The sequence below is a fragment of the Oryzias latipes genome, chromosome 14 (assembly GCF_002234675.1).
Source record: "Oryzias latipes chromosome 14, ASM223467v1".
Classification (NCBI taxonomy): Eukaryota; Metazoa; Chordata; class Actinopteri; order Beloniformes; family Adrianichthyidae; genus Oryzias; species Oryzias latipes.
This window is the reverse complement of record NC_019872.2, coordinates 2,761,686-2,788,938: the sequence shown is the minus strand read 5'-3', so window position 1 is coordinate 2,788,938 and position 27,253 is coordinate 2,761,686. Positions and strand designations below refer to the sequence as shown.

The 27,253-nt window shown below is 43.5% G+C and overlaps 1 protein-coding gene across 3 annotated transcripts in view; it reads left to right on the top strand.

The window, feature by feature from the left end:
- The window catches only part of LOC101158128 (Down syndrome cell adhesion molecule homolog), an 87,300-nt gene that overhangs the window by 25,088 nt on the left and 34,959 nt on the right, over positions 1–27,253 (top strand). For all 3 annotated transcript variants that reach the window (XM_023962194.1, XM_023962195.1, XM_023962193.1), the window contains exon 4: positions 22,479–22,625. In XM_023962194.1, the coding sequence (XP_023817962.1) occupies positions 22,479–22,625 (147 nt within the window). The remainder of the gene's footprint in view (positions 1–22,478; positions 22,626–27,253) is intronic.

Genomic DNA, 27,253 nt, shown 5'->3' with positions numbered 1-27,253 from the left:
TTGTTGTGGAACAGTGTCCCTTCCATTTCATTGTAGAAAATGGTGAATAGAACTAGAAACCTTTTCTTTTTTCAGTGGTTGATCTTGAATTCATTGCTGGGATTGTAGTCCCTCCAGCTGGAAAGGTGTGTTTGTGTGAAATCAGGACTGTACGAAAGTGCTTTGATTGTTTCCATCATTCCCTGCTCAGATGTGAGCTGGAGGACCCAAGCTTCTCCACGGCCCACGTGTATGATGGATGGCTTTGGTGGAGTGCAGCTCTGCAGCTCACTCACTGTCAGCGTTGGCCTTTCCTCAGCAGGAATGTAGAGCTAGAGGCCGAAGGACTCTGGTTTCACTGATTTTCATTTTATTTTGGAATGGATTTATTTAAAAAAAACACACAGAACAATAAAAACTAAAAAGAAACAAAATAAAATAAAACAATAAAAGTACTAAAAATACATACAAATAATAAAGGTACTTCATTAGACTGAACTCAAAAAATACATGTTTGAAGAGGGGAAAGGCAGAAGCCAATGCATTTTAAGCCTATCCCTTTATCTGCTTTCATATTTTAGTCCATAATAGTTTACATAAATGTATTTCCTCTGTTTCCACAATCAACGTTTCACAGTGATTAATTGAATATTTCATCCATTTTGTATTTTGAGAAGAGTTTCTCTTTAGGTTGACTGCACTTGTGCATGCAGAGTGTCTGCAGTGCAGCAGTGCTGTCAGAGTGACAGACTCACCTGATCAGTCCAGGTGAGGCTGCAAGTGCTGCTCGCCCTCAGCAGCAGCAGCTTTCCTCTTTACACCCAAAGGCTGCAGCTTAACTTCACAAATAAAAGGTTGAATTGATGAAACAGAAGAAGAAAATCAATATGAGCGCACACAAGTCTGGTTACAGTCGCCACAAAGCATTATGGGAACATTCTGGGTGGACGAGCACGTCTTATGTAGAGCCAAGGATACAGTTACGAATAAATCTGCTCATCTCAGAACATTTCCGACAGCTTTGCTAAATCTGAGCCTCATCGGTGTGCACAGAAGTGTGTCAATATTTGCTGTAATTCCGTGGGTTCCAGAGTGTCCCATTACAGCATTGCAGCCACTAACAGGAACATGTGCTCCATGCAGCCCGCTCTGGCTGCAGCTCTGTCTGTTCTTCAATTGTCCCTCATCTCTCGCTGTTTGCTCACCAATAACTGCAATTAGTTTTTATGAAACCCCCGGGACTGTGCAGCATCAGGGCGTGAGCTGGAGGCATGCGGACAGAAAGAGTGGGGGAGGGGATGTTTATAGCGTTTAAACCTTGATAAGCGGAGAGGTCTGGAGTCGGGCCTTCTTCTTCTCCAGGCTGTTGGACGCCAGCCAACTCATGAACGGCTCCCTTTTTAGCATGCAGATCAGCTGGAAGTGCAACAAGAGCTAATCATGGAAGAAGCCACCAATTAATGAGCACTTACGCCTTCTGTGAACTTCAATGTGGACTCCAGTCTAGACTGGAGAGTACAACGCATCATACATGTAGACTCTGATGACATGTATGATGCAAACTCCAATGCAGATTTTTCAAATCAAATCAAATCAAACTTTATTTATTAGAAGAAACCGCTTCTCATACATTGCGCAACTGGAGGCGCTTTCATTTATTTATTTGTTCCTTTCATGAAAATTATTTATGCCCAAATGTTTACATGTTTGTTTTACCTATTAAACATTTTCATGATTGGATTGCTTTAACATTTAAAAAAAAACAAAAAAGAAAACGAACAATATTACAATAAAAACTCAACCCACCCTTCACCCTTCCCACTCATACGACCCTTGACCCCACTCAATGAATACCGATAAAAATAACTCCTAAAAGAAATTTAAGGTTTGGCTTACGTTTGTTAGACTCTAAACCATAAACTTTTTACTCTGCTCCTAATTTTTCTGTAGAGTCTTTAAACTGAGGCTGCATTGTGGTGTAGTGGTTAGCACTCTAATCTCACTTCAAGAGGGCCCTGGTTCAAATCCCAGCTGGTACCTGTCTATGTGGAGTTAGCATGTTCTCCCCGTGCATGCATGAGTTATCTCCAGGCACTCCTGCCTCCTCCCACAGTCCAAAAACAGGCTTCATAGGTGAACTGGTGACCAAATGGTCCCTTAGATGTTGTAAGAGGTGTTTTTATGTGAGTGTGTACATCTGTTTCCTCGTGGCCCTGAGATGGACTGCAGAACAGCTCCAGACAAACCCTGCTGGTTTTATCTGCTGCTGATTACCTGCATCAGGAGTGTTTAACCAAATAGATGCTACAAAAACATTCAGAAGCTGGTCCTCAAAGCCTGGAGTTTGAATTCTGTGGTCTACATCAGTGGTTCCTTACCTGCTGCCCGCGGACCGGTTTTGGGATTGCTGGTACCGGGCTGCAAAGAAAACTACTGAATTCTCTCCACCAAATATGGTTTTATTGGGACAGTTTTTCCCACAGACCATAATAGAAATGCAAAAATGCAAAAATAAAATGTGGGCGGCCCTTCAGCCTCATACAGGCCGGCCCATGAAGAGATTGTCTGACGTTAAAGCTGGTCTTGGCCTGAAAGAAGTTGGGGACCACTGATCTAGGGAGAAACCCACTTTTACACTTTAGTAGCTGCTTCAGAAACACCGTGACCCTGAACAGGAAACAGCCCTGGATGGATTGGTTTGAAACTGAAAGCAGATGCAAACATGAATTGAAGTGATAAGTCAGGCAGTTCTTTCACATCGCTGTAACCCTTCGATCCTGTTGTTTTTAGAAATGCTGCTGCCCACCATTACTGATGGCTGCCATCACATCAGCGCTTCTTCTGCTGAGCCTCCTAAAGACCAACATCTGCTCTCATCTGTGACACAAACCTTTTCCAGCTCTCTGAAGTCAACCATATTTTACATCTTTCCTCCTCTGGGAATCAGGCAGACCCTCCCTCACCTTGTTCTGGCTGTGGAGACTCTCTGCCTCACAGCCTGCATGAAGGAGAAGTGATGCAGTCCTCAGCAAACACCTAAGGCCCCCAACAGAAAACAACGGACATAGTGATGTGTGCTGTTGTGTGCTGTTGTGTGCTGTTGTGTGCTGTTGTGTGTGTGTGTGTGGGGGGGGGGGGGGGGGGGCTCTGTCAGAGCTGCTGCAAATCATTTTTAGCCATTTTAACTATAGTTCATCACCACAAAATGAGCCTGAGAGGGCGGGGCAGTAGAGGAAGAACCAGTAGCCTGTCATTGGGCGGATAATAGGGGGGGGGGGGGGGTCCAGCCTGTGTGATTGGAGCTGGGGAGGGATAAGTAAGCTTGTGAGTGTGTGTGACAGAGAGGGACAGAAGTGAGCTGCTGTGTTTGTGTAGGAGGAAGAATGGCTGCTCTTATCTTGTGCAAGCAGCTGCTGCAGTGTCTTTTGGGGGGGGGGTCCGTACACACCATTCATTCTGCCTAACCCCCCCCCCCCGTCCTCACATTTTATGGCAAACATGTCAGCACAGAAGGAGCAGGAAATCGTCCTGCGCTGACTGTCATTCATGAAGACAGGCAAGAAATGAACTGTCACCAGACATTAGCGTGACGACGGCGAGCACGCCGCTCCTCTGGAGAGTCCACAATGATCCTCAGGTCTCTGAAAAATCAAGTGTTCTTCTGAAAGGTAATGCCGGAGCTCACAATCAGCTGTGCGTGAAGAAGGTGTGCCACGGAGGAGGGTAACCTTCAGATGGTAGGAAATATTATATATTCCATCAAAAAAAAAAAAAACGAATCCTTAAAGTTTGATCAGAAAGGTTCCTGACATTCTGATGGCTCTGCCCACAGACACAAAGCTGCCGTTTTACCAAAAATAAATAAATAACATTTTGAACAGAGATTATTTCTGATGTTTTGGGAAAAAGCTGAATTTGGTAAAAACCTTTCTTCTTTTAATTTAACTAAATAAAGCTGGTTGCTTACAATCATCAGTTCTGCAGCGTTCAGGTGTGTGAGTGAAAATATTTCACAGAGCAAGAAGCAGTCTGCAGGCAGGTTCTTAATCCCTGCTAATCTGTGAAGCAGAATACGGAGGCGCTCTAAAAATATCCGCCTTCAGAAAGTCATGACAGCATTCTGAACAAGCTTTCACTCTTGGTGATCATTTCTTTATTGGCTCGATTGTTCACATGTTAGGAGAGCGCATGCTTTGAATGTCGATTCTGCTTCCCCGTCTTCCTCCTTCGGTCTCTGCTGCATTCAGGATGGGCAGCACTCTGGTTCCTCTCTGCCTGCAGCAGGCTGCATGTTGTTGCTGAGGGCCTGAGCTGATGCTGGCGCCTCTCCTCATTGGCTGGAGCTCGCTGTGACTTATCATGCGCTTGGCCAATCCGATGAGCCCTGGCTCTTTTTACCCCCTCCCTAAATAAATTGCCTGGAGGATTGAAGAAAAATTAAAGAGCTGTGCTTTCATCTAATTGAGGAGCTGACATGAGCTGCCCAGGCCAGATAAGCTGCTGTCTGCAGGTTTTTCTTTGCATCTGGAGTTTGAGGGGGGTCACATACAGAACATGCTCTCAGCTGAAATGAGCTGTGCAGCCCTTTTTAAGAAAATAGGCCCATGCAAGTACGCTTAGAAAAACAGACATTTTTCTATTGTCCCTTTAAGGAATACTTACATTTACAGACTACAGTCCATGAGCTCCACCCCTAACTTCCATCCGCTCATGCAGGGCTGTTAAAGTTTGCTCTTTCTGTCTACCGGCGTTTGGTCCTACACAGCCGGACTCGCATCTCATGAGTTGTCCGTGCTTTCTAGCTTGAATAGTTAAAAAGGTAAAGTGATGGAGCAACAAACCTCAACCAAAATGCCCCAAAGACTCCAGCAGAGCCGTTGTTCTCTGAAAGCCTGCAGGCCCGTGTTGCTCTGCAGCCGTGCATGCATCAGAAAGGAGATGCGGGGAAAACAGAGGTCCTCTTTGGACTCCAGCTCATAATGAAAGAAAAAAAAAAAAGAGGAAGCAGTGTGTGTGTGTGGGTGGGGGGGGCTGCTTTTTATTTAAAAACATCATCAAAGAATGATCTGAAAACGTCAGCAGATCCGACGCCTTTAACTAAAACAAAATCGAATTTTCCAGACAATTTTTAATTTGAGGAAAGGAAATATAATTTTATTTTTTTTACCTTTTAAATGATTATTGATGTTTTAGTTCTAGGAAGTATAAATTATGTCTATAAAGTTTTGTAATTCCACTTTAGCCGTCTGGGGGGATCGTAGCGCTCGGAAATGTTAATGCTTCTTACACACAAATTATTTTAAACTTTCATATTTGCTTACCGTTGTTCTGACATTAGATCCCAGTGAAATAAGACACTGCCCTCCCACCCCCGCAGGCATTATCAGATGTTTGTGCCACAGCCAGATTATATCCAAATCAGATTATGATGCAAACAAAAAAAAAGTTCTTTCAAGTGTCAAGCGTGCAGAAGCAAAGTGAAGCCCCCACCCCCACCCTCCCATTATTGTCTAAAGTTATTTGACTGAAAATGGATCCAGTACTCGCACCTCACTGTGACTGGAGTGGGGGTAAGGACACTGAATGACAGCACCCCCGGTACCTCATAAATGCGTGTAACATCCAATAATATCCTTACAGAGCAGAAAACTATGATGAGGAATCCTACATGAGGCCTTCTCCAGTACATTCAGCAACAGACAGGATTTTTTTTCTTTTTACCTCTTTGATTTGATTTGATTTGAAATGGTTTATTTCAAGCAATCAAATAGAAATAATAAACAAAAGCAATACAATCATCAGTTATACATTCATACAGTAACTAATCAAACTTAGGATAATTAGACATATTAATAAATATTGCTTAAAGGGAGTGGAAGGAAGCGAACGTATATTATCCCACCCTGTTATACTGTAACCATTTTATTACATGATTTATCATTATCCGGGTCCTAGGTTTTATCAGACAGAATTAAGAATCGTAAAGTATCAATAAAGCACATGACAAAGATGAACTACTTAAATTATTATGTAAAAATAACTATTTCAGAAATCAACATTGCAAATGCAGATCAGTTATATAAAATATATGCAGATTATGTTACTTATAAAAGTCATTCATATGATTAAAATATAATACTATATCAGTAAAATACACAACACTGTTTCAGTTACATTAGGAAATATTTTTGAATCAATTTGAAACACATGACAAAGATGAATTACTTAAATTATTTTGTAAAAAATAACTTTTAGAAATCAACATGGAAGTATCCAAAATATATGCAGATTATGTTACTTATAAAAGTCATTGATATGATTAGACAAAACACTGTTTCAGGACTTCTTCACCCTTCAATGAGCAACACTGATATTTATGTCAAGATCTTCTTCATTTTCACTCTATGCCTCCCTTCATGTTTTGGGGTTTAATACTGGAAGGAAAAGCACTGCAAACAAATAAAGTCTTTAAACAAAGATTTAAACTTAAAGTTCTTTGGAACATCTGTTGACTCAATAATTTCTCTGAATGAGCTTCAACATTACCCAACATTTTTTTGTTCTGTCCATCAGCTGCTGGTCAGAGTACACTCACACCGGAAAAGGATCATTTCCAGACAGGATGGCCTAATCCGCTGCCACACCCGCTGGCCTTGTGCACCCCCCATCAGACATATGGAGGACTTAGTGCTGTTGAAGAAAATAAAGGAGCTAACGAGGCCAGCAGCTTAGATCCTTGGAGATGCTTCTTAGGTGATGTGTCTGAGATTCTTAGAATGATGGAGCTGCCGGTTCCTCCTGCAGAAACTACAAACCAAAAGCTGGTGTTTTCTCTCTGTGGTCCATGGGATGCTGCTGCACCTCAGAGTGACTGTGTAAGCACCTATGAACTGTTGTTCTCCGGAAAACCCTGAAAGTCAGAGCCCTACCCCGACGGCCTCCTCAACTGACCCCACCGGTTTTCCCCACCCCTCATTCAGCCCAGATCTGGGCAAATAGGATTAGACTGGCTCCCTGCCACTCCAAGGCTTGGACGGGACTTCTTATCTGTGGTCTTCAGACGGCTGCCAAGAACAACATTATGCACAATGACCTACATTAAGCACAGCCGCATGCGGGCTCGCTGCTCAAGGCCAGCGCACGTTTTCATGGCTAATTTTGGTCTGATGGTTTGGTTTGAAAGGCACCGAGGCTGCAGCCTCCGGCGTGTTCTGATGTTGCAGTGGTCGTGCCCATGCAGGTTGACTTCTGAGGTGCGTGCCTTTTCCACCTCTGACCCTCACACAGACGGATGTAAGGAGGACGCCATCCTACAGAGCGCCGGGGAGCCTGTCCGTTCCTCAAAGCAAACGCACCACTTCTCTGCATAAGAGGCTTTGAGGCCAAATCCCCGATTGATCTTAATAAAGTTTGTAGTGTACAATTAAGTACAGATGGTTTGCAGCTGGTTGTAAGGCTAGTAAATAACGCTGGCCTCTATCTTCACCAGGGATTTATAATCCTCGACAGTTCACCAGATTTAAACTGGTTCAAGCCCTGCTCCTCCTCCTCCTCCTCCTCCTCCTCCTCTTCCTCGGTGGTGTCTTTTCTTTCTCCTTGTCATTTCCGTGTGATGCATTTTGGTTGAAGAGCACATATAATGATCTCAGAATCTGAATGTGGACAGGAAGATTTTCTGCGGAGTTCTGATGAGGTCGGAGCTGCAGAGCAGCACATTCTAACACGGACGATGGCAGTTTTTTCACAGGCAGGTTTCCATGAGTCACTTGGACAGTAACCTGTGATCCACCTGCTTCACATCCAAAGTTTATTCTATAAAATCACTACTCCAAATCACAGATCAGCAGCTGGTTTGGTCTGAAGTGAAATCAGTTTGTATCGCAGTCAATGCCATGAGAAGAAATCCATAACCCGAAAAAAAGGACAAATGTGCTTCTGAGAGCCCCCGCAGAACCTTTTTACACAGATGTCATTTCCAAAGCACGGCCCACAGCTGGAGCAGCTGGCGTGGCCTTCAACGGGTTCAGGGACGGTTTCCAGATCTGCAGCAGGACAAGAGAGGAAGAAGGGTGTGAACATATTGATGTTTTTCACATTTGTCTGAACAGAAGAAGTTCAAGGTTATAAGTTATTTCAATATGAGTTGCCACAAAGCTTAATTTAAAAACAGTGTTAGTTTTAAGTTGCTGCTCTTTGAATAGATTTTGTCTTTTTTTCAGTTTTACTTTCAATTGTTTTGTTTCTTTTTTACTGTTACATTTACATGGATGTTAGCTAACTGTGCTTTTTAAAGTAAACAAAAAGGAATTTGTTTTCCGCTGATCTATTGACCTTCAATAATTTCTATTTTTTCTCATCTCTATAGAGATCTTTTACGTTTTTTTTCCCTTCTATTTATTGTTGCTATTCCATCATAGCTGTAGTGCCATCAGCTCAATACATAATTGTGATATGAGCCTGTCTCAGCCATTCCATCCATTTTGGTCTTTTCCATTACAATGCATAAATTGAGGGAATGAAGGCTCGTCATTTCTCTATGGATTCTTTGCAGGACTATTTCTGTGAAGGTTTGTAAAACAAGGCCTCTCAACATCACCCTGCAGAGGCCCCCACGAAGCGAGAAGCCCACCCCTCTGCGTCATGCTGACAGGATAGTTCCCCTCGTCGCATGAGGACTGTCTGATTCAGAGCGCCTGCTGGAGATCAGAACGCTGTGCCAGCGAGGCTTTGATGGCTTACCTGAGTTAATACCTCAAATATCTCGTGATGGAGACGATGCGCCGCGACAGAATGGCAGCAATGCCGCGACAGCCCGCTTCTTCTGCTGCCTCGGCTCCGAGTAGTGGCTCTGCTGTCCGCTGGCGTTTGCCCTTTCACAGAGGGCAGCTCCCAGCAGGCCGGGCAAAGTGACAGTTTGTTGTTGTTTGTAAGGTCATCCCCACCACAGGGGGCAGCATATTCATTACACCCACCCTGTGGCTTTGTTTGTCTATGGCAGTCTGTTTCTCTGTGGGCTCCAGTCATGAGGTCAGGAGGGGGGGTGACCATCAGCCTGCACTTGTCTTAGGGACTTTAGAAAAAGTACTGCCTGACCGTCCCCATCAGAAGTGAAATGGTCACACGAGGAACCAGCTTTGCTGCAACACCCACAATTTGAAGGATTCTGGGGGATTTCCTGTTTAACTTCCTTTTACTTTTGAAAGTTTTGTTTTTGGGTTTCCATGAAGGGCTGCATGGTGGTGTGGTGGTTAGCGCTCTCACCTCACAGTGAGAGGCCGCTGGTTGTAATCTCAGCTGGCTCATGTCTGTGTGGAGTTTGCATGTTTCTCCAGGAGCTCTGGCTTCAGTCCAGAAACACACTTCATAGGTTCACCGCCATTACAAATCAAAACTATTAGGAGCAAATTCCATATGTGGAAATGGTATATTTTTCAGCATTTTAAAATACTAAAATGTTGCTGTTTTTGTATATGGTAATATTGTAATATATTGTGATTTTTTTCTGAAATGTCCTCCAATATATTGGCTGATATACAATATGTATATTATATCCCACAATACAAACAAATCGTAAATTGAAGGAAGCTTTATAAATATTTGTATATGTATTGATTAAATTTATTTCAAACATGTAAAACAAAACAAATGCAATACCTTAACATCAAACATAATATACCCAGACATGTTATTTATGTCACAAATACAGCTATAGCTATGATGGAAAGATCTAATTATTTATTTATTTATTGGTGATCTAAATAATTATTTACTATTACAGTCAACAAATTTGGGTGACATAAATAATGACATAGCCATATGTGTCCATCCATCTCCTTGATAAGAAATGCAGGTTGCAAAATCAGATTTTGGCGTTCCTGCCTAACAAACATAAAAAACAAAGACATATGCAAATATGAAATAAATTTTGTTTGCACACCAATGGATTTTAGATATATATGAATCAATAAAAAGAAAAAGGTTGTCCATCCATTTATTGCAATACATTTTAAATTATATAAGTAAGTTGCTGATAAATTGAAATATATTTCTTAAAATATATTTTTGTTGCACCCCTGTTTTTTTCAGGAGAAGATTGAGTTCATCAAAATGAAGAAATAACAAATTGTAAGATTAAAAATATGTAATAGTTTCACATTCAACACTTTAGGTTATCTAGACCTTTAGTGGGCCAAACTGTTGCCCCCTTATGGAGCAGAGAGTGATGCAAAGTTTTCCTTTTTGTTATCCGGAGCGTCTAACTCCGCCCCTTAGGGCATCCCTCTGTGTGGACCAGTTGTCAATGTGTTTGAACCCTGCTGCAAATGCTGGGTCTGATTCTAATTGGCTTATCAGACGTGTAATGTGTCTGCAGCTGGATGCAGAAAAGCTTTAGGGAGGGGTCAGAAGGTAAATCCTTCTTCACTAAAAGTTACAAATATTTGACAGAAAATACATTAATTCAGTTTGTTCTACAACATTTTCCACTATATCGCGATATATTTTTCTTCGTTAGGGTGGTGACTGTAAATTGCCCCTAAGTGTGCATGTGTGCACGTGTGTGGTTTGTGGTCCTGGCAACCTGTTCAGTGTGTACCCCGCCATTGCTCAACAGTGGTTTTGGAAAATGGAATGATGAATGGGTTACATGAAGTTCTGGTGTCGCATAACCTTCTGGGAGGGGGTTCCAAAGGAGTAAATCACTTCAGTGGACCACAACTATAGAAATATATACACTGGACGTGTGATCACTGATATGAACAGTTGTCATCTTCAGGGTGTAAATGAAACCTGCACATTGACCGGAGTGCACTCCACCTACCTTATTAATTAAACTGCATTTAAGCGGGAACAAGTCAAGTTTAACATTATGTTGAGTCCAGGTCTTCAGGAATTTTCCTATTTTCCAGAGAGCCTTTGGGTGCTCCTGGATCCCCCAAGCGAAGGTCGTTGTGCACATGCTCATGGCTGTCTGTGATTGTGAGGCTAGTGACAGTCTGACCCAACAGCAGCAATCAACAGAGCCCACCCACCCCCAAATGCATCCATCCACCAGCTTCCCCTGCATCCCAGCTAAGAGTCACTCTCCTGGTTGCCACAGTAACAGCTCACCTCTGTAACCCCCTTCTGTCTAACAGCAGAACTGGGGGGCTTTTCATAGAGATGCTTCGTTTGTCTAAAGTAATACATTCATTTTCATCTCACTGTTTTTTTTTTTATCCAACCCCCCATGACTGTGAAATGTGTGCTTTAACCCAACCCCCACCCCCACCCCCGTTACTCTGCTCTCAGAGTACCTGCAGAAAGTGAACCTGCTGGACTCTGAAGAAGAGCAGAGGAGTTTAGGAGGAGGAGGAGGAGGAGGCCGTGGTGAAAGCATAACTAAAGAAGGGACCCAGACAGGCCAGGATGACTTTTCTGCAGAAACTTTACCACCCAGATTATTCTGAAATTACAAACATAAAGAGAAAACGCTGAAAAACTCATGATCCGATAGGAACTCTGATGAGCCGTATTTCCTTCAGCACAGACACGCAGCACTCTCCTCCATCTGCAGGCTTGGGTTTATGAGCCCCCTCCCCAGCGGGGCGGAGTTGTTTAACGAGGGCAGGGGGACAGCGTGGCACTAATTGCTGTGTGTGATTTATCCCAGGCTGGATCTCAGGCAGATGATGGCACTCTGAGAGCAGCTGCTTTGCCCAATATTTACTTAACCCTCCGCCGGCAGGCCTGGCACCAGCATCACCAGCAATGACTCTGTGGGGGGGTCCTTCTTGACTCAGTGCTGCATGGCCAGTGCAGTGGAGGGTTTGGTGGGGGGCTGGATCAAAGCGTGCGAGTGTGCGGGAGGCCAATGGGAGCAATTAGGCAGAAGATGGTGATTGGTCTCTTGACACTTTGTCAGTCCAAGAAGAATGGTTGCCAGGTGAAGGAAACAGGGCTGGCGTGGGTGGATGTGTGTGTTTGAGTGGTGATGGCTGGAGGGGGTTACAGTTTTTTTTGTCTTTAATTACACAGCAATCTTTTGTTTGGTGTGAGCACAAATGCTTACTTAAAGTCTGAACCTTCTTGGCCTTTTTGTCAAGAGTTACCTGTCGGTCTGTCTGCCTGTCTGTCTGTCTGTCTGCCTGTGTGTCTGTCTGTCTGTCTGTCTGTCTGCCTGTCTTTCTGTCTGTGTGTCTGCCTGTCTGTCTGTCTGTCTGTCTGCCTGTCTTTCTGTCTGTGTGTCTGCCTGTCTGTCTTCTTGTGTGTCTGTCTGCCTGTGTCTCTGTCTGTCTGCCTGTGTGTCTGTCTGTCTGTCTGTCTGTCTGCCTGTCTTTCTGTCTGTGTGTCTGCCTGTCTGTCTGTCTGTCTTCTTGTGTGTCTGTCTGTCTGTGTCTCTGTCTGTCTGTCTGTGTGTTTGTCTGTCTGTCTGTCTGTCGGTTAGTCTCACAGAAATGAGCAGTGGAAGTTATTCTGGATTTCATTCAAGGATCCCTCATGAAAATACAAAAACTGATTTCCTTCAATCTGTGAGCAGCTCCCACCACTGTCCAGATGATGGAGGGGAAAAAAGCCAAGTTGGGGGCGGGGGGCGCTTCTGTCTCCACAGCAACGTAGAATGATATTCTTCAGGTGGAGCAGCTGTCAGGCGGCTGACCGCTGCAGGCTAATGCAGTGGGGGAAGACGGGGGGAGCTAAGGGTGGAGGGGAACACCAGTGGAAAAGAAGAAATGAAACACTGACAGTCACAGAGATAAAGGAGATGGGGGGTGGGGGGTGGCTGCAGAGATCAGTAGGAAACAACAAAAGGTTTTCAAAGACAGCTTTGATTAAATCAAATCCTTCATGCTCTGTGAGGACAGACAGAAAGAGAAAATTCATTGATTGTACATTTTTAGTTCCTGAACCTTTTATTGCAACTCAAACAGTCTCTACAGTGAAATAAATGTATAAAACATGTAACTAAAATAACATATGTCTAATTTGTTAACACAAATTTCTAATCAGCCAATCACACAGCAGCAACTCATTTAGGCATGTAGACATGATCCAGACGATCTGCTGCAGTTCAAACCGAGCATCAGAACAGGAAGAAAGGTGTACAGTGATCCCTCGCTATAACACGGTTTACTTTTCACGGTTTCGCTACTTCACGGATTTGCATCGTGCATTGTGTTCTGCATTCTGATTGGCTAAAAAGTCACTCAGCTTCTGCTCTACCTGTGCGTCAATAACGTTGCAGTTTAATATGTACACGTTCCTACAACAGCTTGCCAAATTTACATCATGTACGTGCAAATTCTCTTGATGTTGGCATGTCGGTGTATAGGGATGTTTTTGATGTTTTTGGGAAGAAGAAAAAAGAGCGACACCAACTGCCGATCACTATAAGTTCTTCCCCTGAACAAACACACCTGCAGCTGCACCGCGGGCTGCAAAAGAAGAAAACACTGCAGAGTAAAGTCAGGATGCAGCGGCTCAGTCTGGACTTAGAGCAGTTAAATACACCCGAGTCACTATTTGTCCCACTGTACTTTTTTTAATCATTATTTTATAATGACAATTCTTGGGTCGCGGTGGGCGGGGCTAATCTCCGCGATTTGAAGCCTTCTGTTCACATTGATGATTAAAATTATTATTTGACAGTACAGAACAGAAGTTATTTGTAGAAAAAACGTTTCTAAGGTACTTTTATTGGTGACTCAAATGCTTGAGCCTGTAAAATGGTTTGTTCTGTCTTTTCAATGTATAATAGAGTATTTAATTGTATAATAATTGTTAAAAGATATAGAGGTTTCTACTTCACGGTTTTTGCCTATCACGGGTTCTTTCTGGAACGTAACCCCCGCGAAAAACAAGGGTTTACTGTACTTCCAGCAGGATAAGGCGCCATGTCATAAAGCTGGAATCATGTCAGACTGATTTCTTGAACATGACAATGAGTTCACTGGACTCAAATGGCCTCCATAGTAACCAGATCTCAACCCAATAGAAAACTTTTGGGATGTAGTGGAACAGGAGATTGACATCATGGATGAGCAGCAGACAAACTGCAGCAACTGTGTGATGTTGTCATGTCAGTATGGACCAAACTTTCTTGTGATCTCTTGTCAAGTTTTCTTTTCTTTTCCTGGTTTTTATTTTAGGATTGTGACTTAAAGTAAACTAGAATGAATGTCAAATCCATTCACATGTTAGCTTCCTAAAGTTCACCACTGTTTTTTTTTTCACATCCAAAGAATCCAAAGGGAACATTCTTAGAACATTCTAGCTCACTGAATGGTCACATGACTTTATTCAAAGTCTTTCCACACACTGGACTGGAATGATGGACTGATCAGTTTTCATCACGCGTGTGTTGTCTGCTGTGACGGCACTTTCTATTTTGTAGTAAAATAAACCTACTGTTCCCCAATAAAAATATTTATTTTCCAAGATCGATTATTAATTTATCACATTTTTTTTCCAAGAAATTTCTAAATTTCTTTTCTTTCAGAATTTTCAGAATTTGTTTCCGGTGTTGTTTTTACATGTTTTTATGCAATTTTTTTAATATTTTCAAGTAACTTTGCGGACATTTTTGTTTAAAAAAGAAAACCTTTTGGGTTTGTCTGGATGTGTTTTGTGTTTACCTTAAAATATTGAGAACATTTCAAGAGGCTGGAACTATTAATTTAAGCAAAAACAACATCCAATTATTAGTAAAGAACAATTAAAGATTTCCATGAATATAATTATTAGTTTTGACAGTAGGATCCTCCAGGCTAAAGCAACTGTCGTCATTCTTCCATTGATCTCTTTGCATATGTTCGAGGGAGTTTTTGCCATGACCTGGAACACATCAACTTCATGTATGCAAACACACCTTAATGATCCGTCCTCCAATCATGCTCCACGTCATGCTCACAAACAGATTGTTAGTGGTTGTTTACAGGAGATGTCCTGTGTAAATGAATATCTGAGCCACAGCACATTAGAGGCCTTTCATTTGTAAATGTTGGTGTTTGTTATGTTTTGAACCTGTCAGCTTGCTTCTTGGACAACGTCAAAAATGTTTCAATCTATGAGGAGAAACGTCTTCATCCGGTTTTGAAGTCAAGTTCTATTGAAGCCCTTCATTTTAGCAGTTTATTCCTCACAATGTGTTTTGTTTTCTCCTCACGCAAAAGTTAGTGTGTGATCAGCACCACGGATAGCTCCAAGTCCCGACAAAGGATATAGGTTCAAGCCATCTGACTTTCTTAAAATTAAAAACACAGATTTGTTCAGATTTACTTTTTGAACTTTTGTTTTTCATTCATCACATCACTTTGCTGAAGTTTTTGTTTCTGCTTTGAATGAAAAACTATTACTTGCAGAAACCTGATAAAACCAGTGTGCTCAGAGATTTAGAAGGTATTATTGTAAATACACCCAAAGAGAAATGGGTTTGTTTCTTGGGAGGCGCGATGTTGCACTGTCTGCCAATCTCAGAGCAGGATGTGTCAGAAGGTTTGACTTTTCTCACAGCGTGCGATAGAGAGCACTGCATGTTTTCTTTTAATGTGTCATAAAGGCAGACTGCAGATAGCATAGCCAAAACACAGACGCACGGTTGTGATGCCAAAAATTAGGACGTATATGTGAAGAAACAACCGCTGAGGAAAATACAGTGAACCTGCTACCTTGACATCCCTGATGCTTCTGTTGATCAGAAGCCCTTCAGACCCATTTAAGGTTCCACTGCCTGAGCTTGATAACATGACTGAGATCTGCTGTTGCTGCAGCTGTTCTTCCACACTCATGCAGCTTGTAAGTACTTTTATTGTTAAATCTGTTTCACAGTGTTTGTTCCTTTCCCTCCTTTCTTATAAAATTTATAATACATGTATTTGCATTTTTATTTTTTAATCCTAATCATAAACACTGTATTGCAGAATTTGCATGTTGTGCTTGGACCTACTTGTGTGAATCCTCGTAGTATGAATCAAAGTAGTACATGAGGAACCTCTTATTTGGACTCACCACAGAAACCTCCCTCCCCCTTATTCTCTCTCCTCCCCCCTCCTGTGCTTATTGGTCCTCCTTCTCTTCCCTACTGAATATTTAATGAGCCTGAATTATGAGGCCCTCAACTGTAATGATGGGAAAATCAGACAATTAAAGCAGAAGGGCTCGGGCTTTAAGTCTCGCCTCCCCAGAGGAGCTGGAGATTATTTAAAGTGGCATACTGTTTGATTATCTAATCCCCCCCTCCCCTCCTCACTCACAGAGCAGCATGGCTTGCTCCACTTGCCACTGCAAATTAACACAAAACACAGATGAGGACTGCATTATTGCCTTTTTCAGAAGCAGGACCGATCCCATGAAATCTCCAGGGAAATGTCCGACAATTCAACAGTTTTACACCCAGCTTATCGCACCGCCGCATATTTATTTGGCAAATGTAATTAATAACCATGTGAAGATGTATTTGTGTAAGGTTTAGTTTGTATCAGAAGGGAAGGTGCTGTTGACACAAAGGGTTGCAGAAATGACAGAACACAAATAAAAAGAGACCTTCCAGATTCTTTTAGATCTCTCTGCAGACATCCATGATGAGGCATGTGAGCCGAGCCTCGAATGGCAGACCTGCAGGCCTGTTGTTATTCTGACCCCCCCCTCCTGGTGGAGATTAAAAATATTGTGAATCACACACAGAGTTGTGCTCAAATGAACATGTTATTACAGATTACGGATTATATGGATTACAGAGATGAGGCTTATCATTGGATCATGGAGCTGTTTCTGTTCTTCTGGTGTTTCCTTCTTGACGTTTGCAGCCTGGATGAGGTAAACAGTGTTTGACAAATGGGGAGTGTTAAACTGTGGTTGTGCTTCAGCGTGCAGTCAGAGATGAAAATTGATTCAGCATCTTCTTCAGTTTGGAATATCTGGAAGTTTTTGGGTTTCAACAGAGGTGCAGCCTGCAGGAGAGTGAATAAGGAGCTTTACTTTAAAACCCAAGTCAATGAAGGAAATGTTTTTCTGAACAATTGTCTGTGTTCCTGCATTGTAGAAATCATTTTTTTATTCAAAATGTTTATTTCTATTTCATTTTGTAGTCTTTTCCATTCCTTAAAGGCAGCAGTAAAACAGTGACATGCTGAGCTTTCTTTGCCTTCTCTGGGTTTCCATGAAGCATCCAAGCAAAAAACGATGTGGACAGTGTTTGCTCTGCATGTCTGCATCCTCAGCAAAGAGAAGGCTGCTCTCTGAGCCAACGTATTGTCATGGTAACCCTAGCAGCTGTCCTTAAAGTGAGGCAGACGATTTTTATCTGGATGACTCAAGCATTAGCCCCCCATGCTGTCTGAACTGGAGCTACGGTGCCATTAATGTTGGTCAGGTGGAATCTGGGCTGACAGCAGTTCTGACATTTTCTGGACGGTCGAGCGTCTGAAAATGCTGACAGTCAGCTTGTCGGTTCAGAGAGATGTGAGTTCCATTTATGGGTGATCAAGGTTACGCTGGGAGCCTGACAGGACCACGCTCTCTCACTCTAAGACACTTGCATGATGGGGCGGTGCCAGCCAAGAGATGAGGAGGCAGTTTTCTCTGTCTGCATTGTTTCGCTGACTCCACTGCTTTCCTGCCCAGACAGGCTGTTGGTCCAATTCCATAACAAGATGCTCACTCATGAGTGGAAGGTGGCCTCCTCTTCAGTCCCTCTGAACAACAATAACATGTTTGACTCCTCAAAAACTGCCAAAAATTGAAAGACAATACTGAGCTTCAACGGTGGATGGATGTTGCCATGGCAACTACTACAAGGTCAGAGGAGCTACAGGAAAACATTCCCTTATAGATTGGCTTACACAAGCCCCCACCTTTTGCTCTCGGGTATGAAGTCTGATAGGAAGATACGTGAGTTACATTTCCTCAAATAACCACTGGAGGCTGGTATTAGAAGAGAGCAATTTCCCAAAGACTCCCATGTTCAAAAGTTGATTCAATAAACTTTATCAGTCTTGCAGGGCGAATTTAAACAGTTCAATAGAGCAGCAGAACGCAGACCTTGTGTAGAGTAACAAACAGCAATAGATGTCGATTGTGGGAGTCCTTAGGAGAAATGTGGTGACAGGAGGTTGATGGTCACACAGTGAGGACAACCGTGGAAACCCGTAGTTTGGACCCGACTCATGAGGATTCTGCCTGCAGTCCTCAGAAAGCCTTTGTCAGAACGTCATTTGCAGCCAGAAGCAGTCGTGTCCTGTCCCACTGCAGACATGAAGCGGTGCTGGAAATCCACATTGGTTCTGATAGAACTTGGTAATCAGTGACTTACCCACAGTGGTTACTGTTGCAGGAAGAGCAGCAGACAGTTGGAGGCACCACAGAAGGAGGTGGGGGCTCCTGCTGCGGTCTGTCAAACAGACAGTGCTGACACTTTTTTTGATAATTGCTCTGCCTAGCCGTGCTATGAATTAGCATATGAAAGTTGAGTCTCCTTTCCTCCCCCAGTGGAAGCGCATGGCTGTAAGCCAATTTGTAAGTCATTTAGGATGACAGAGAGGGGTTGTATCCCGGAGGTGCTCTTTCCCTCTTGATCTTTATTTTTCTTTTGTCTCTCCCCTTTACCTCCCTCTCCCGTTTCATCCTTCCTCCACTCATATCTCAATTATGAATGCTGAAGTCGAGCTGCTCCCCTCAGCTGCAGCTCTCCGTTTGGTAGTGACGCTTGAACAGCAGGCTCAGGTCCACCGCATTAACATTTTTGCATCTAGATGATTTTCAGTCTTTCTGCTGTATCCTGTAAGAACCCAAGAGTGAACAAAGAGTCACTCTGAGGCTCCGTTTGGCTTCTGCAGGCGCTAACTGAAGCTATTAAGAGCGCTTTCACAGAGTGGGGCTTGTGTTTCCAGAGCAATGATGCCAGGGCAGCTGGGCGGGCTGAGAAAGCCAAGAGAGGACTGACAGAGCCGCAGGCAGCTGGGCTGAAATGAAGCCACAGTTTTAGGTCCACACACACATGCAGACTGCAAGGGAGTGTGCTGCATCGTTCCAACAGGCAGGTGCAGCCTGCTGCTGCAAGAGGCTGCGTGAGGATGCATACACACACCCACATTAGCATGTGTACACACATGTGGATGTCACTCACTCTGCAAGGGGGTGTCAGCAAATCTTGCAAACACTTAGAATGGACCTGCTTCAAACCAATTACTCTCCTAAAACATGGTTTAAAATCAAATACAAAAAGCTCTGAGGGTCAGAGGACGTTTTACTGAGTTTGCTGGAGTTTCTGTTCAAAAGTAAACACCTGTGTCAGCTTTTGCTCAAGTACTTCTCTTTTTCTGCTCCATACTCAGCTCCAGATTTACATTAATTACATCACAGAACATTTTCTTCTAAAATATAAATCCACTTCTCACAGATTCTGCTGCTGAAAGCATCTGTCTCTCACATCCTCAGATTTACCACGCTAACGGGACAGTCTAAAGGCCCGTGCACACCGGGACGAATATTCGCCAGGCGTTATTCGCCAGCGTTTTTCGCCACGTTTTTTGTGTTCACACCCAGGGGATTTTCGCTGACGATGAGCCGAGCGAACATGCAATTTCATTCCCTGACATTAGATGGCGCTTAACGTAAACAGAAATACTCCTGTACACAAGGTGGCGCTGCGAAACTTTACGCTTCCTAAACTCGCTTTTCACTCAGAAGAGGAGAGCAAGTATTTACGCGCTTGTCAGAATAATACAAAGAAAACATGAATATTTCAAGCACCAGTAGCTCCAACTGGTGCTTGGTTCGGGGATATTTTAGAATGTCCGTCATTATTTCTTCGCGGCAGTGTAGACGCTACTTGGCGTCTAACTTCTTCGCTGGTATATGTGCTCAGCAAGGCAGTTTTGTGTTTGAGCGCCCCCAAGTTGTGTTTTACTGTAACTTCAGAAGCTCCAGACACGTGTGCAAAAGCGCCATTCTCATTGGTCGAAAAGATTTCGACGCGAGGCGTCAAAAAAAAAAAACGAACCCGAGGCGTTTTTTTTTTACGCTTTGACGCGTGGCGTTTTTTCGCTTCGGTGTGCACACTCTCAGTGGTGCCCTTTGTTTAGTCACGAGGCGTTAAACGTCGGCGAAAATCGCCGGCGAAATTCGTCCCGGTGTGAACGGGCCTTTACCCAAACTGATCCGTAAGCTCTCTATCAAAGTCATGACAAACAACACACTAATTTGTGAAAAACATTGTGTCTAACTAAAATAATAATGAAGTTAAATAGAGCACAATTAAAAAAATTATAGACACAGCATAAATGCAGAAAAGATCAGAGTAAAAAAGTAACAAAATAGAGAGATAAACATGCAAGACAAAAGGGTTAAAATGAAAAAAAAAGAGAATGGAAAAGTCCCATTACATGAGGTTCTGAAAGAAGCCAGTCTGCACAAACGTGATACTGTGCACAAAATATCAGCAGCTTCAGAGAAGGAGTGGTCATTAGAAATGACATCTCTGCAGCCTTTTTCACATTCATCTACTACTAATTTTATACCTAAAATCTTTTCAGAGCAATCTAAAGACCCACACCAATTGAAATGGTGTTTAGAGGTTGAAACAGCTCAAAACTTTTAGACAGATGGTCATCTGCTGTGAGCATTTCAGACCTGTGCAGTCAGTAAGATCTGCCAATCCCTGCAAAAGTCTTCGCAGTGCCAACCCCCCTTAAATGGGAGCAGTGGAAAGATAAAAAACTCAGTAAGCATCTGGACCAACAGGCCTAATGGGTGTTAAACAAGCATGACAGCTCTAAATGAGGGTAATTCAACACCCCATAAAGTGTGCATGATATGTATAGCAGTAGCGCTAGAACCCCCCCCCCACACACACACAGTGGCCTCATTTGATCACAGATAGGCCTCTCCATCATTTGTCACATGAAATACTCCAGCAGTCGGCGCTTACAGCACACATCACTCCTCATAAATATTAACTACCTCTGTCTGCTTCCACACGCTCATTTGAATTAGCATAACATTACCGTGATTGGCCCGCACAGACATGCCTTCCTGTGATCTGGGCTCCCCACTTTAGTCTGGAACAGAGAAAGGAGAGGGACCCTTTCTGACAGAGAGACACGGAGTTCCCCCTGAGAGAGTGAGAGAAGAGCGATGAGCTACACGATAACGAGCTGTGAAACACGGCTACACAACACACAGTCTTGTCAGGGCCGCTCGGAGCTAAATGAGCTGCAGCATATGTTTGGTGACTGCGATCACAGAGCTGCAAACCTCACTTGACTTGCAAATATTTGTTAAGAGATTCCAATATTGGCTTTCTGTGCTTTCCTCTTGTCTGACGCATACGATTGTGTTTTCAAAGCAGAAAATGTAATACAAACCACCTTTTTTCCCCTCCTTTTGTAACGACAGAACAGTAGATCCTTCAAACTAATCTTGATGCGACTGAACCTTAATCTTCATGAGACACGTAAAGAGTGTTTGAACTGGAAAACCCTACAAACCAGCAACTTGTCAAGCCGATGCTAAACTGTAATAAACCTGGATTTGTTACCAGGAAAAGTCGTTTTGGATTTTGTGCCATCAACCCCTGCTGAAAAAAAGTGAAAGTTTGCATGGAGTGAATACTCAGTTTCTATCAGGCATTTGATCCCAGGATACTGGTATCCAGAGTTCATCATTGGCTCTTTGAAAGCAGCTTTTCCCAGGTTCCTGACTCACCTGCATTCTCATGTCATCAACCTTTCACTGCTGAGCTTGAAAATGATTGTCACCAACTGATGCAATTTCGACATTCGTCATGTGGTTTTGTCACTCATGCAGTGAGGGGAGCTGTGGTTTTGGGGAGGTTCTGCTGAAATATTATGGTCACATTTGTCCAAAGGATGTTACCTCAACGATCTGGAATCTTGATCTAGGACATAGATTTTTTTCATACCACACTTGGTTAGTCATGTTCCAGTAGTCCTGAGGTGGCTTTTTTTACATGATAAATGAAGGCTGTGGAGTCCGAGATGGTAAATGGTGATAGTTTACTACCTTCTTAGAAGGCCCAAAGCATCTTACAGTCACAGTCACAGTCCCATTTACACACACAGATTCCCAACACTGGTGCCAACCTGTAACCACCAGGACTAATGTGGGGTTCAGTTTCTTTGCTTAAGAACACTATGACATACGGGCAAGCAGGGCTTGAACTGAACCTGCCATCTTTAAGGTCACCCCCTTTGGAAGTTTAAAAAAGAATTGTTTTCTATTTCAGTGCTTTAGCATCAGCCTTGTCAGATTTTTATGCTGGTTTCAATCTCTGTTTTAAATTGGTTTAGTGTTTTATGATTGCATTATGTTTGTTCACCCTGTGAACAGTACTTTGGCCCTCATTGGCTGGTGGTGGAAGGTTCTTTATAAATAAATAAATGAATAAACGGATGAATGAATCTTCTGATCAGAGGTCTACCGTCCATCTTTGCCCACGGCCCATGCAGCTCATGGTGTTTTTTTTTGTCTTTGAGACTATTGTCTTTTCACTTCTTTCTTCACAGTGTCGCGATTTCTAATAACATCCACGGGGGCCCTTTATATCCTGGATGTGCAAATGGAAGACGGGCTGTACAACTACAGATGTATGACGCGACATCGGTACACAGGAGAAACCCGACAGAGCAATAGTGCCCGTCTCATTGTGTCAGGTGAGCGCTTATGAGTATTCACAAACATGCACCTGGACTCTGATGTTTTGGTTTTATGGTAACACAAACATTACATTAAAAATCAGAGATGTTCAGAAATTAAAAGTAAAGCAATATGAGTTCCATAAAAAGAGTTTCTTCTCGCCCAGCCAATGGTTCAGTCCAATTAGCTGCCTGCTGAATATGAGGCCTCTCCTGACTGGCACACTTTCTCGTGTCAGGCCTGACTTGGTGGTTCCAGCAGCAGATGGCAGCAGCAACAACAATTGTCCTCTCAGCAAACTTAAAATATGTGTCAATACATTTTAAATTTAAACCAAACAAAAGTGTGTCTTGTCTGCATTTATGTTTGAAAATCAAACATCTAAAAGTGTGTGCACAATGTAAAGGGAGGGAATACCATATATGTAGTGGATGGTGCAGGAGGTTACTGCCCTGATGGGGTGGCAGCGTGGGCAACCATCACACCCCCTCCCCTTCAAGGTTCATGAGGAGCACGAGAGAGGAAGTCTGCAGGGATTGTCTCTCTGCCGGGGATGTAGTCTACTATTGTAGTTTACCTTGTATCTGTTGGGGTGCGCGGCGAGATGCCATCTTGTTATTTTGACCTGCCATTTTGCCATTAGTGTCTTTCATCTTCTCCAGCAATTGCAGAGCCCTGTGGACTGTCTCCAAAATGAACTCTCTTCCCAAGAGGTAGTATTTGAAAGGGTCCATGGCCCATTTGATGGCCATCCCCTCTTTTTTCACAGTGGAGTAGCGAGTTTCTCTGGGGAGCAGCTTTTGGGTTTTGTAAGCCACAGGATGTCGATTATCAGTCATGCCTTGTAGAAGCGCAGCTCCAATGCCTCTTTGAGATCCGTCAGTTTGCAAAATGAGAGGTTCATAAAAATCTGGACTGTGAAATACGGGGTCCTTACTCAGTGATTGCTGAATGTCCAGAAAAGCTGCCACTGATCCTGATCTTGTTTGGGCATCTTGCACCATTCATGTCGGTCAGCGTAGCAGCGCGCATGGAAAAACTTGGAACGAATCTCTGATAGAATCCCGCTAATCCAAGAAAGGACCTTAGCTGCTTTCTTGTCTGTGGTAGAGGACAGAATTTAATTGCATGGACTTTATTGGCTTGTGGTTTTATCAACCAACTTCCAATATTGTAATCAAGGTACTCCGTTCCATTCTGGGCAAAAGCACACTTTGCTGGATGAATGGTTAACCCTGAAGCATGCAGGCACTCTAGGACATTCTTCAGATGTCTTAGAGGTTCTTCCAAAGTGGCAATGTAAATGACAATATCATCAAGATATGCACAGTCATTTAGTTTACTGAGTACTTTATTTATGAGTCACTGATAAGTTGCAGGGCACCATCCAACCCTGGGTGTGTGAAAAGCTGTCAGTTCCTGGTAGTGCCCTGTCAGGGGAACCTGCCTATAACCCTAACAGAGGTCAATGGTTCTTAAAAACTTGCCTTTCCTACACGCTCAACAAGATTGTCAATTCTGGGGGTTGGATAGGAATAAAATTTCGACACAGGATTTCGATATCTAAAATCAATGCAAAAACTAATGGGACCAAGACAACTGGGTGACACCACTTGCTATATGAAGGCTTGATGTTACCGAGGGACAGCATGTGATCCACCCCTTTTTTAGTGGAACCAGGAGACACTATAGTACTCTGTAACTCATTCGCCTTACTGTAGCGTGCTACTTTAGCATAATGTCATGGTGCAACAAGCTTGTGCATCCCAGATATTCCTGGGCTTGTTGGTCTTCAGAAAGATGGTTTAAATCCATAGTGGTGAGCATTGATGATGGCAGGAATTCATCCACTTTCTCCTCCTCACTGACATTTCTGATCAGCAGTCCCATAGCTTTATCTAGAGTCCTAGAAACCAATTCTTTAAGAAGGTTAACATGGAGGATGTGACTGGACTATTCATGACCTGGGGTGGAAACCTGATTTGTTACAGCTCCAAGTCTCTTTTGGACCACAAAAGGGCCAGGCCCAGTTTTTGCTTTCACACATATTAATGCAAAAATCTTTTGGTACTTGGTGGCATAATCAGAGATGACTAACATGTAGCGGTTTCCAACCTTGCTTTACTCAACAAAACCCACTACTTCCATGCCGAGGCGACCAAAACGAGTGCCAATAATTGGGAGAGGCTGGAGTGGAGTTTTTGCGCTACATTTCAGTGAAGTTTCTGGCACTTAGGGCAACTCTGACAGTACTGTTGGATCTCTGCATGCAAGCCAGGCCAGCAGAAGTATTCCCTTACACGTGCAGTTGTCTAATGCTTCCTTATGGGCTCAGCCCAAGGTATGGTGTGGCTTAGGCTGAGTACTAAACCTCGAACCAACAGAGGAACCACCATTTGCTTCAGTTTACCATGTCAACGTAGGCACTTACCAGTAAATAAATAGATAAAATGCCCAAGACAAACAATAGCAATTTCTCAGTAGCTCACCATAAACAATCTCAAAAAACATAAGAAGTGATCCGAGTTTGTTACAAACTCCACAGATATTTGTAATATTATTACTCTTTTCTTTTTAGAGTGAACCAGTGTGTTTGAGTAATGGAAGTTGTAGACATGTCCCTATCTCCTTGCTTCTTGCTCTTTTATATACAGAGCCTAGATATGTATATATATATATAGACAGAGACACATTCTTTTTAATTTTGTTTCTGTACATTACCACAGTGAATTTTAAATAAAACAACTCAGATGCCATTGAAGTGCAGACTTTCATCTTTTATGTCATGGGTGGAACAAAAAGATTGCATAAAAATGTGAAAAACTAAAGCATTTTTTAAACACAATCCCTTCATTTCATGGGCTCCTAAGTAATTGGACAATTGACTTCCATGCTATTGCATGGGCAGGTGTGGGAAATTCTCTTGTTATGTCATTATGAGTGAAGCAAATAAAAGGCCTGGAGTTGATTAAAGGACTCGTGCTGCATTTGGAAGATTTTCCTGTGAACAGGCAACATGCGGTCAAAGGAGCTCTCCATGCAGGAGAAAGGAGCCATCATTAAGCTGAGAAAACAGAAAAAAAACATGCCAGAAATTGCTACAGTATTAGGAGTGGCAAAATCAACAGTGTGGTACATCCTGAGAAAGAAAGAAAGCACTGGTGAACTCAGCAACGCAAAAAGACCTGGACGTCCACGGAAGACAACAGTGGTGGATGATGGTAGAATTATTTACATGGTGAAGAGGAACCCGTTCACAACAGCCAACCAAGTGAACAACACTCTCCAGGATGTAGGCGTATCAGTATCCAAGTCAACCATAAAAAGAAGACTGCATGAAAGTAGATACAGAGGGTACACTGAAAGATGGAAGCCACTCATGAGCCTCAAGAATAGGAAGGCTAGATTGGATTTTGCTAAAAAGCATCTAAAAAAGCCAGCAGGGTTTAAAAAAACATTCTTTGGACAGATGAAACCAAAATCAACCTCTACCAGAATGATGGCCAGAGAAAAGTATGGAGAAGGCGTGGAGAAGCTCATGATCCAAAGCACACTACATCATCAGTAAAACACTGTGGAGGCAGTGTGATGGTCTGGGCGTGCATGGCTGCTAGTGGCACTGGGACACTAGTGTTTTTTTTTTGTGTTTTTTTTTTGTCCTGTCCAACAGCTAGGCAGGCAGATGAAAGCTGAGGGCCTCTTGTGTTGGACATATTTTACTTTAACAAGAGGGGTTATTCATCTTCAGACAAACCAAAGGTATGACTGAATAACCCCCTTTTGTAATTGAGGCCAAACTTTATTCATTTCAACCATGTTTGAATATCTTTGGTGTTGGACCGGACGGAAAAGGAGAGAGGGGAAGAAAAGGGAGGGATGTCAGAGGGGGGGGGGGGGGGGGGGGTAGTGAGAGGGGGGGGGGGTAAGACCATGAAGCAGCATAAAGCAGACAGGTTTACTGGTTGTTTATCATTACGGTACGGTTCAAATGTAGAACAAAAAGGGCGGGGCCTGTTCACACACACTCAAATATTATCAACACACCTGCTAGCTGCAAAAAATGTCCACATGTCAACATGTACACAAAACAGATAGTGTTCACGAACGCATACCTATGCCTTTAAACCAACTAGTGTGAAATCTTTCATTCATTCCATCATGCAAACTATTAGTGCAAAGGTGAGCTAACACCTGTGCTCAGGTGAGTGTTTATGTTCTTCTAAAATGGATGGTGGAATGTGAAAAGGAGGAGGAGCGCCCAGCCACCCCCACACCCAGACCCCAGCAGCAGCGGCAGCCGGAATTCCCCCAACGCCACACGGGAACAGGGAGGGAACAACCGCCCCCCCGGGCGACCAAGACCGCCACCCAGGCCAGGGCCAGCAGGACCGCCGCGAGGCCCCCAGAGCCAGAGAGCAGGGAGGCGCGGAGGGAAAGAGAGCGCCGCCCCAGCCCAGCCAGGAAAGCAGCCCCCCCGCCGCGCCGGAAGAGCCCAACGCAGGGCCCCACCGGAGAAGGACGCCCACAGCCCCAGACGAGCACCCCACCACCACCCAGGAGTTCCGGGCATCCCCCCGCCCCAACCCCAGGTACGAGCCAGGACCCCCCCAAGGGAGACCCGCTCCGCACTCCAGGCAGCCACCCA